General features: G+C 43.4%; 3 protein-coding genes across 3 annotated transcripts; all 3 read left to right on the top strand.

The window, feature by feature from the left end:
- Positions 1–221: 221 nt before the first annotated feature.
- Positions 222–2,015, top strand: LOC134178778 (cytochrome c oxidase assembly protein COX18, mitochondrial-like). The gene is made up of 2 exons (XM_062645670.1): positions 222–382; positions 897–2,015. The coding sequence occupies exons 1-2, from the start codon at positions 290–292 to the stop codon at positions 1,896–1,898; spliced, it is 1,095 nt and encodes a 364-aa protein (XP_062501654.1). The 5' UTR covers positions 222–289; the 3' UTR covers positions 1,899–2,015.
- A 2,462-nt stretch (positions 2,016–4,477) lies between these two features.
- LOC134178779 (docking protein 5-like) lies at positions 4,478–7,871 on the top strand. Its single transcript, XM_062645671.1, has 5 exons — positions 4,478–4,556; positions 4,640–4,967; positions 6,018–6,204; positions 7,022–7,133; positions 7,191–7,871. Exons 1-5 carry the CDS (start codon positions 4,494–4,496, stop codon positions 7,578–7,580), a joined length of 1,080 nt encoding a protein of 359 aa, XP_062501655.1. The 5' UTR covers positions 4,478–4,493; the 3' UTR covers positions 7,581–7,871.
- A 450-nt stretch (positions 7,872–8,321) lies between these two features.
- LOC134178850 (uncharacterized) lies at positions 8,322–11,590 on the top strand. Its single transcript, XM_062645758.1, has 5 exons — positions 8,322–8,395; positions 8,460–8,802; positions 8,855–9,050; positions 9,568–9,742; positions 9,807–11,590. The coding sequence occupies exons 1-5, from the start codon at positions 8,345–8,347 to the stop codon at positions 11,310–11,312; spliced, it is 2,271 nt and encodes a 756-aa protein (XP_062501742.1). The 5' UTR covers positions 8,322–8,344; the 3' UTR covers positions 11,313–11,590.
- The last annotated feature ends 65 nt before the right edge of the window (positions 11,591–11,655 follow it).

Raw genomic sequence — 11,655 nt, forward strand, 5'->3', positions numbered from 1 at the left:
GGATGGCTGACTAATTCGTGTACACGTACGCTGAATAGCAGGATTGAGGGAGTCGACATGTCACGATAGCCGCGTCCCCAGTCTCATGTGAGTCTGGCAGTGTCCGGTTCCCGTATGACACTTTCAGCCTCCCGGGAGGCTGAAAGTGCTATACGGGAACCGGACACTGCCAGCCTCACGTGAGTCTGGGAACGCGGCTAAATTATGTCACGAAAGCTAAAGGGTAAGTTGCGTTTTCTCGCGCGCGTTAGATCTGCGCGCGGTTAGTGTTTTGAAGTTCGAGGTTAGAATGCTGCGCCGATTCAGCGGAAGACAAGCGGAGAAGGTGAATCTTGCGCTTCACTTGAGAAGGAGATTTTCGGGCGTATCGACACCATTACAAGTGCGTTTGTCACTTAATACCAGTGTTGTCAACCAGTTTTTTGTCCACTTGTTTGCTAGAATTATAATTATACTTCTAGGAAATCGCGTAAATTTCGATTTTCGCTTTCTGTAGTATTAATTAAGTCATCAGTAGTGGAGAAACTAAAAATTGATCGTTAAAAACCTATTAGCTTGTTGCGACATTAGCTAAGGATTTAATTAATTAATTAATTAATTAATCTGCATTTTAGCTATGACGAGGTCATTTAGCATCATATGATGAAAGCGAATTTGTACAGTGCAGTACGTACCTGAAACTTGCAGTTTGCAAGATGTGAAATTTATGACAACCACAACCTGAGGTGATAGTCACAATTTTTAGATACCATTTCCACACAAAATTTTGCATGAAGTCTATGTAAGATCAAGAGGATTCTGATATCCGGTGATACCTTTTTGCGGATCATAAATAAAGGTTGACAGCACAGAATCATTGCTTTAATTAAATTGCTCATATTGTATTTTATGGATAGAAACCTGGGAGGCTCACAAGCATTTATTCCAAAAGCCTCTGTAGCATTTCTGTAGACAGGGAAGCTGGAGACGTGTATCAGTGTCATACTAATGCAGTTCCTACAGTTGGTTCATCTGTGGCAACTACAGATGGGACATTTTGGCTCATCCCACCCGATGCATTTCCTGTTCAAGTAGCACAGACATTTTATGAATCTCTTCATCAATGGTTGCCTTTTCCGTGGGGAGCACTAATTGTCTTCTCAACTGTATGTTTGAGAGGGATGATCACTTTGCCGTTGGCTGTGATTCAGAACAGAAATATTGCTAAAATGATTCTTTTGGCTCCTACTGTGAAGGAGTATTCTGAAGCTCTTCTCCACAATGTTGTTGTAAGGTGCAGACGAGCTGGCTTGTCTGCTTCTGAAGCAAATTTACAATACAAGCTGGAGGTGAAGAAGATGAGACGAGAGCTTTACCAGAAGGAAGGCGTCAGTCCATTGAGAGTAGCTTTAGTTCCATGGGTTCAAATTCCTCTTTGGATTGTTCTCTCACTTGGTTTGAGAAACGTCTGTGGAGCATACCCCGGAGTTGATGCCTTAACCATTGATTCCAGCTTGCACAATGAAGGCTTTTTGTGGATCTATGATTTGACTTTGCCCGATCAGTGGTGGATTTTGCCAGTAATGCTTGGACTTTCAAATTGGCTCAATATTGAATTACATGCTTTGAAAAAATTGTCCAAGGGCAGTCGATCAAACAGAATTCTAACAAACGTATTACGTTTGTTGTCTGTTGGAATGGTCTACATTGGAGGACATGTGCCTGCAGCATTGTGTTTATATTGGACTACATCAAGTTGCCTCGGACTTGCTCAGAATGTACTGCTTCAGCTTCCTAAAGTTCGTCGAGCTCTTAAGTTTCCTAAAACTTCACAAGACAGTAACCATCCTTTTAGGGATTTGGCAGATGTTTTAAGAGTGCGGGCTAGACAATTTGCTGATATACAGAGGAAACAATGATGTTCATGCAATAGCGTCCGTTGACTGCTGCAAATAGTGGTTAAGGATATGATATGATGTGCACCTGTAGTTTCTTTAGGGGCATTACAAGACGGGTCAGTGAACGTCTTTCAACATCCCCCCCCGGATGTGGTTAGAATGCGCAACTACAGGGATAAGAAAGTTTGAAAATTCAAAATTCCGTTGAAGTACTAGTTATCTACCTAATGACTGACTCTCATATCACAGTGAACACGTACATCCAAGTTAGCATGTTAATTAATACCAAACCAATGATTTTTTAGTTGCAATGAGATGAGATATGAAACAAAGCGTGTAGAAGGGTCCCCATTCCAGGACTCAGGATGACGACTGGTTCACACACTCACATGACAAGTTTAGCTACCAGCTGATCTAGACAGACTGCACTAAATTTAGGTAATTCTTTGCACACATTTCCTGTAATAAATATTTTAAAATTTCCAACAACCATACATGATAGTGTGACTATAGATGTAAATGTCAAAATTGTCCAGCCCCATATGTTACACTTTCTTTTGCCGCTGCCTTCTGCTGTTTGTTCTTCCGTTCTTTTCTGATAAATTTTCTTTTCTTAACTTCTGCCTTTTCCTAATATTCACTCTTCTTTAGCCTTTTATCATCCATTTTCTCATCCATTTTCTTATCCATTAACATAGCATGCCTCCCTTCCCCACTCTCTCTACTCAAAACTCTCAAAACTGCCCTTTCCCTATTATTAAAATCGAACTACAGCCAGATAGGAGGATAGCTCCAAAGTCGGAAGCCAAGAGAATTCCGACTTTGGAGCTATTCTCCATAAAATATTATTAAATCCCTCATTCACATTGGTAGTTCCACCATGCAAGCACTTAGTGAGCAGATCGTCATTGGTCAGATCGTCATAGGCAGGTTTGATGAAAGCAGAAATCAGTTCTGGGATGGTGTCATCGTGGCTGTAGGAGGAGGTGTCCTGGTTGTATTTACACCATGTGTCCTCGCCATCCGGGCAGTGATGATGTTGTGGATTATCGTCTGTTGATGACCGATGGTAATATGTTGCTCAGATGGCTTTCTTTATCTGTTCTACATTCGCCTGATTTTCCCTTATAGCCTTCCCATAATACATCTGTAATTCCTTCATCACACCAATTGATAGTCTTCCTTTCTCATCTATTCCCTTTCCATCACCCAGCTTTTTTCCTTTGTTGTCAGATTTTATTTTTTCCAGGTGAGCATACATTCTTTTGGACACATGGTTTATACATTCCAGCTTCTCTACCCAGAGGTCTGGGCCCTATGGTGTAGAATCATTTCTTCCTTTGATGGCTTCTCTGTCTCCATCTCCAAGATATTCGATATATCTTGCTTGTCGTATGGCCACAGACCTCTTGAACATGTCAACCTTACTGGACACCTCCATCCTACCCGAGGAACCACTGTAGTTCTTGTAGCATTCTGGCACATGTTTTGAGAGCCTCTCATCATATTCTGCTGTGCCTTCTTTCTTCTGACACATGGTGCAGGCAAGGAAGTATGACAATTTCACAAATATGTTTAAGACTTTTCCTGAAGCAATTGAAATTAGCGTGCCTACACCATGGAAAGATGAATAGCCTCTCTTGAGCCAGGTTCCACCACCAGACGCCCAATGTCAACTGTACCGTGGTCTACTAGCTGAATAGTAATAAATGAACGATTCAAGTAAATTATACTGGTGACACGCGCTACCTTGAAAACGTGCGCTATGTGAAAAGCGGGATTTAATTAAATAATTATTTAATATCTATTTTATTTAATCAATTAACAACATGCTATAAATAGGTACACTCTGCCAATTAATTTAAGGCGGGACTTCATTTAATCAAATTTTATATCTATCCTATTTAATTAATAATCAGATTAACATTTCCATACAAAATTTACCGCTAAGCTAGTGAAAACCCTTCAAAACCTTGAAAGGCGTTTTGTGGGGTTTGAAACGGGTTTTGATACATCACTAGGGTAATTGTATCACTAATTACCTGCATGGTTTTAGAAGGGTTTTCTTGTTTAACCACAAGAAACCTCAAGAAAACCCCACCAAAGTTTTCTGTCGGATTTCCTGTAGCTCGTATGACGCATCACCAAGCTTCGCCGCAGAAAGCGACAGCTCTCAGGTGCCGGCTTCCTAGGCTTCGTGTATTGATTGCCACAAAACCTACGCTTGCTTTGGTACGACATAGCTAGTAAACAAGAAAGAGAATACGGAATGCGAATGCTAGCAAGCTGATACGCGCCGGAAGGATGTACACACTAGCTGGTAAGCACACGGTCAAATACCCGGATTTGGTAATATAGCCTGCTTTTTTGACCGTTTTTTCGGCTTCCAATCCTAAATTATCCACCGGCTCCAAAATTCGATCTTGTACTCACATGACATCGCAACACGTTTTCCGGCTAAACCTAACCTCATTCAAAAATTCTTCTAGACGATAATATAATCTTGCTAACGAGATACGGATAATATGATTTTACTAACGAGATACGATGCCATTATTCGATAATCTAGATAAAACTAGAGTAGAGTCTGCGCATGCGTGGAGTTTTCCACTGACAATGGCTGAAGAAGATGTTGTCAAGCGAGGCTACTTGACCGAGCCAGGCATTAGAAGTATACTGGTGCGACTATTGACATTGCACTTACATTAGGCCACTAATCTCTTGCTTTCTGCATCAAGTAAGTGTCTCTTTCTACATCATAGAGCGGCAAGAAGTGGTTTGTGCTGCGGAAGGATTCTCGTTATGGTCGCATGCGACTGGACTATTACCGAAACGAGGGCTCAGCTCGTAGTGGAGAGCTTCCGCAGGGGTTCATTCCATTGAATGATGTCCTGAGTGTCGAACTACGTGTGGGAAGCAACGGAACGTTCCAGATATTGGCCACGCAGGGAAGCGCTCGTGCATTCTCTTGTTCTTCGCTCACAGAAGCGGAAGAGTGGGTGTCCTCACTCCAGGCGTTGATATTTGGAAACGACGCTGCACTGGATGCGATTCGTCCGTCAGGCAATTTCATCAGCAGAGGCAACAGATGTAGGCGTCCGTGTTGGCGTTGAGAGTTTGGTCTCTCTTCCGTTTTCGCGTAGTTTGGAGAGTGTGGTGTGAAGATACGTACAATAACGATATATCATTGGCTCTAACGCCTGCTATGTGACGGACACTCCTACCGTACGCGTGGTGGTAGGCAGACAGTCCGCAAACAGAATGATGGGTAGCTGCATATTGACAGAAAGAGAGAGATAGAGAGCGAGACGGACGGGTAGACTGAGTTTATAGGTAGTAAAGAAGTGCCGACAAGGAGTGAGACAGATGGTCACACACACATAATGTGCATCTGGAGTAGCTTAGAGTGACTCCACTCTACTGTACACAATACGACACACACATTGTATCTGGATACATTGTATTATACAATACCATACAATACAAAACAATACAATACAAGTGTGCATGCGTGCGTGCGTGCGTGCGTGCGTGCGTGCGTGCGTGCGTGCGTGCGTGCGTGTGTGTGTGTGTGTGTGTGTGTGTGTGTGTGTGTGTGTGTGTGTGTGTGTGTGTGTTGTATTGTGTACAGTAGATTGTGGCCCTTAGTCACTATAAGCTACTCCAAGTCCAGGTTAATCTGCTGTGCTGTTGTGATGTTATCAGGTGGACATACCATCGTCACAGTAGAGTGTCACTGATTCCAACATGGTGGGACCGGGAGTTTCAGGATGTGCTTTTTTCGGATAACCGGTTTAGTTATAAACCATCGCTACAGGTGGCTATCATTACATGTGTAGCATAGAGATATCTGCAGTTATAGTGTGAACACTAGGAAAGCCACTTCCATTATCAACCTCATTTGTGCAAAAATTAATTATGTTGATTGTGCAATGGCTTTGATTTCATCATTTAATTAAGTTTCTTAACACTGATTTGTGTGATGACCACTTGACGGATGTGAGCTGTTCTAACAACTGGCATGTTCGGAGAAGTAACAGCAAAAATGTATAATAAGTATATTTAATTAACCTAAAGTGTTTGACTGGTAGCTGTGTAACTGTGCATGTATTATTGGTGGTGATTGTGTATTATTTTTAGGTCGTTTTAGAGTAACGGCGCAGGGGACTAGCATTCCGCACATTCAGGGCATGTGCGAGATGGAGATCACGAACAACGAGATACAATTATTTGAGTTGAACGGCGACAACAAACTGGAAGCGTGGCCGATCAACGCGATTCGTCGATACGGACGAAACGATTCGTGTTTCACATTTGAGGCAGGAAGGTATGGGTAGCATCAGAGATAGTAGATCGGTAGTTACACAACATGACTAAATGTTTCTATGAGATGTAGTTTGATTGGCGAAGGTTATTGCGAGATGCTTATATTATCAGTGAACACATGCTATTTGTTATGGTTAAAATTTAGATAGAATAAGCGGGGTGCATTGGACACTGTGGTGTCTACACATTTTCATGCTTTGTCGTGTGTCGTAATTGAATGGTAGTAGTGATCGACAATGGAAGAACCGACTTTAATACTTTTGGCACCAGTGGAGATGACCGTTTTCTGTTATTGTTTCTAAATGATATGTCTGTTTTGTCTTACTCTCAAGTCGTTTCAATTTTTATTATTGTTGGCAACTACAGACTGTACTGTGTGAGTTCATAGTGCTGGTGGAGCACTCGATATGTCAGGTGGGCCAGGTCTTTACACAAGATCCGCCCACAATGAATGTAAAAAGCTAATTTATTTATATTTAAGACAGGCATGTAATCAATGGGTTTAAGAGGTGAGATAGTGAATGAGGCATATTTTGTAGCATGATTGATATCACCATCTACATTCATGCCTGACTCTCGTTGTACGTTTGTCACTCGTTGATGGCGCTACTGCCAGCGACGAGTGAAGATGTGGGAAACGATTAGGGAAGGACGGCAGGGCGGTACCGAGAAGCAATACAAACATATTGACAAGGGTGGATTTCAAGTCTAATTTTACCATTCTCTGTATTGACGCGTGTTTACTGTGTAGTTTTGGCATTAATTGATTAGTTATTGCTTTCTGTGCTCTTTGTAAATGCAGTCTGATTGTGTTACAGGCGTTGCCGGACCGGGGAAGGGTTTTTCACGTTTATGGCAACCGGCCACGATTCGGAGCAGCTATATCAGAAAGTGCATGCAAACTCGCAGGAAATTGCTCGTCGATCAAGGGTATGTACACACTCTGGTACTGTCATCGAATAGATTATAGATATTACGTGTTTTTAGTCGGCAACCGGTCCTTCGGCATTGCAGGCAAGAAATTATGCAGATCCGAGTGATTTCCAACGACAGCAGCAGGAAGAGGCACGCCGCAGCTCTACCTTGCCATCGGTGTTTCCTACGCTTGATACACATGCCAGAGCTACAGAAGCAGTGGCTTATCAACCTCTGACACAAAGTACAGTGCAGCCCGATTCGACGTATCAGCCTCTCAATACGACCAACAACCGGAGTCATTCGATCACGAGTGGACTGCCGGGCGGACGACATCGGAAAGTGCAGAATGCCGACCGAGCAACCATAAATGCAGACTTACCCGTAACTCCTGCATACATGACATTTGATGTCGAGCGTGGGCAGGGAAGACGTTTGTCGTCTCAAGGAGAAGCAGTCTGAGTGAGACCGAGAGAATATTGGAGTAGCTGTCTGTGTGTATGTGTATGTGTGTGTAGATTTATTGATGCAGGGTTTATTAGCCTGACTGTTGCATTGCTTTGGAGTAATGGGGCAGTGTGTGCTAATGATTTGTAGATGTATTAGGTTGTATGACGGAGCTTTTCTAAATGTTAATATTTGCATGTTTTCATTATTAAGGTTGATGTTGTGTGTAATTTTGTTGATGTTGGAAGTCGCAGTAAATGTATTGTATTTGCATTTGTATTAATTATACTGTACGTATTGGATCGAGTTTGCTTTGAATGTGAGTGTTCCTAGCGCGCACACAGACACAGGCACACACACACACACACACACACTCACACACACACACACACACACACACACACACACACACACACACACGCACCATAGATCCCCTGCTCTAGTATGCACACACACACACACACACACACACACACACACACACACACACACACACACACACACACACACACACCACACACACACACACACCACACACACACACACACACACCACACACACACACACACACCACACACACACACACACACACACACACACACACACACACACACACACACACACACACACACACACACACACATTTTTGTAGATTTTTCCCAGTCCTATTTATCTTACTATTTATGAAATCGAGCAGTACACATACACTAGAGGTTTATCACACGTGACATCAACAAGGCCGTGGAGCCCCAGAGAGCCGCAAACCCCTATGCGTCAACATGAGCGTTTTGCGAAAGGGCAGCTTGAAGCTAAAAGAGCGCGGCAAGGTGGTAAGTCGACCAACATGACACAGTCAAGTGCTTGTCCAGCAAGGTCCCCCCGTTTGTGTCACAGAAAGATTCCTGGCGAAAATACTATTTCGTTCTAACCGACACGCCATCACTCGTCTACTACAAGAGCGAAGCCGAGTTCATTAGTGGTACAAGTGCGCCTGTTGGTTCTATAGCAATCTCCGAGGCGGTCCAGGTTTCTTCATTCGCAAAGGCCAGTCAACATGGTGTCCGTATTGAGAGAGCGAATGGTGTCGACGACGTTCGCTGCTCGACAGAATCGGGTGCGAAGGAGTGGGTGCTCTCGCTCTTGGACATTTTGACGAACGTCGAGAAAAGCGGTCATTGTGCCGCCATGGAGGAGCGGACCGAGGAGATGGATTTCAACCAGTTATATGTGATGAGATGTAGGATGGTTGTTTGTTGTTGTGTCGTGCTGCGTCGAACGTGTTTGTTTAGCGACGACGTTTGAGGCCGATATGTCGAGGAACGTGTTGGTTGACCATGTGGGAGCTTGCGTTTTGGAGGTGACCGGGGACGACTTGGTGGTGTGGAAGAAGGAGGGAAAGGAGCTCGTGTGTCTCGTTAAATGGGATTTGACGACTCTGCGAAGATACTATTATAATGAGACGACATTCAAGGTGGAAACTGGCAGGTTCGTGATAAACCAATTTATTAGGCATTTTGATCTGTACAGTACTCTAGGAAATTGGTTAGGTATATACAGTCTTGTTGCTACTCGGTCTGGTTTGATAAGGAGGTTTTTGGGTAATGAAATTAAATAACAGTAGAACCTTAATTAATTACATAATTTCAATTAACTCTCGCTCTGTTTGCCTTCCTGAACGAGTTTGTGTTAGTTTGACATGTTTACAGAGTAATTTTGGGATTGGCGCTGTGTGTGTGTGTGTGTGTGTGTGTGTGTGTGTGTGTGTGTGTGTGTGTGTGTGTGTGTGTGTGTGTGTGTGTGTGTGTGTGTGTGCACATGCATACATGTGTGTGTGTGTGTGTGTGTGGGGGGGGGGTGTGCATGCGTGCATGTGTTGTTAGTTACATTATAGACCTCATGAAGCACAGAGCAGGAGGCAGGTTTTCTGTAGCTGTATTGCTATACATTAATCGTTTACGCATAGTATTGTGTTTGTGCTCATATTGATAATTTTGTCATTAAGGCGCTCAGCAACTGGTGAGGGTGTAGTGACTTTTTTCACCAAACATGGGGTAACAATTAGCAAACGAATAAAACTGGCGGCACACTACAAGAAATCACAGACACTAGCACTGCAGCGTCCTCTTCACGTACAGAAACATGAGACGGACCAAAGCCCTTTGAGGAAGGATCACACAGTAAGATGAATTAAGCACCACTACATACCCACTAGCGTAACTTTCTTGTGTTATGCCATTGAAGGGTAACGATACTGTTGACGACAAAGTAATGGATGTTAGCAAAGCTCCTCACAGGCATGCAGTACCAATTGCAACAATGACAAGACAAGACAATCAGCAACTGAGGCGATCACGGTCGTTGGATGATATCTGGATTGGCCCTTTTCTGTCTGCTAAATGCAGGTCACCAGGAGCTGCTGTTCAATCGAACTCCAAATTTGCACCGTACCATGCTCTCCATCATGTGCCAGCCGAGGACAGACCAAAACAACTGGACAGTTATCATCACTTAGAAGTCAACTTACAACCAGGGACGGCTGAAAGGTATAATAACACGAATGTCAAGAGCAATACAATACTTCCGTATCACCACTTAGTGATCGATGGTACAAAACAGCAGCAGTACAACAGGTCATCAATCAAACGTAAGGAAAGTGAAAATGTTGGAGGAGACGGTCACGCTGTTTATGAGAACTTGCAATTTATTTCTGTTGGTGATCATAGTGCTAGCACTGTTGACAAGAACGAGAGCCGCGATGCCGACACGTATGCTAACATGTCTAGCGCCTCTGCTACTTCCAGTGCGACCACGCGAAATTCTGATATCTATGAAGTTTGTTGTGATGTAACCGAGAGTATACAGCCCAATGGCGGAGTGGCACACAAGTGCTCAGGTAGTGAGAACGATGAAATCAGTCCACATTATGAAAACATCGGATTTGGGCGGCAAGACACTGACAACATGTCAAACATCGTGTCACAGAGTGATGGCTACGTTCTCACTGTAAGTGAAAATGAAACGTCAGAGCCAGACCTTGTTGCGGTGTACGACGTAGCGGATGCCGCGTCTCATTCAATTTATGCCAACCTCCCGACCACAGGTTTGAATGACCGAGTTCAACTGACTAGTGATACAAAGTCAGGTACAGAGAGGTGGACGGAGAAACGAATGTTGTACTCGACAGAGAGAGAAACAAACTCTGGAGAGTACAGTTACCCAACTGTCCGGAGTATTCGTACATATTTGAGAAAGCTTGGCGATTCACAGCAAGTAGACGATGACGATGGAGAGTGTCACTACTATGGCACTGTACTACACGACGATGACGACAATGACGAGTGTCAATATTATGGTACCGTACTACACAGCGATGATGAAGCATTTCCTGAGAACATAGCCGCACCCAAAGTTACCACCTCATGGCATCAGAATTCCCCTTCTGTCATAAAGAACACAGTTCCTCGTACATCATCTCCATTTGCACCATTTCTCAGTTTGTCGGCCTCTGCGTCTCCCAACACATCAAGGCCGGCTTCTCCTTATGAAGTTCCGTATGAATCTGACAATGAACTATTGCAACCAGGTAGACTACCTCCGTTGCAACCAGGTAGACTATCTCCGGTCAGCAAGCAAACACTATCTGGTAGTCTAAAGGGTGACGAAAGTCAAGATTATGGTAGACCGAGAGCATACCAGATGGACCGAGAAAGGAAACCGGGACGTTCACTAACTGTTCCAAACAAGTAAAAATGAACATCGTAATTGCTTCACTACTGAAACTGCAAATTCGCGGCAGCATACATCTGTTGCCTGCTCTATTACATCTATGCATTAGATTTTGTGTTGCGACAAGAAATTGTGTGGACTGTTGAAGTAACTACGGAACACATGTTACTATAGTTTAAAGTTCCAAGAGTTTCTAGGCAATAAGAAACATGTGCAAACGAAGTTGAGAATTGGTTTCTAATGATAACACAACTGATCGTAAGTCTCTGTAAACTTAATTAAGCTTTTGTGTGCAAGAATGACTAAGGTGTCTTTAGTAGAGAGTTTGCTGACATGTTACATTGCACGACGGCTTAATTAATTT

This window comes from Corticium candelabrum, chromosome 4, assembly GCF_963422355.1.
Source record: "Corticium candelabrum chromosome 4, ooCorCand1.1, whole genome shotgun sequence".
In the NCBI taxonomy this organism is placed as follows: domain Eukaryota; kingdom Metazoa; phylum Porifera; class Homoscleromorpha; order Homosclerophorida; family Plakinidae; genus Corticium; species Corticium candelabrum.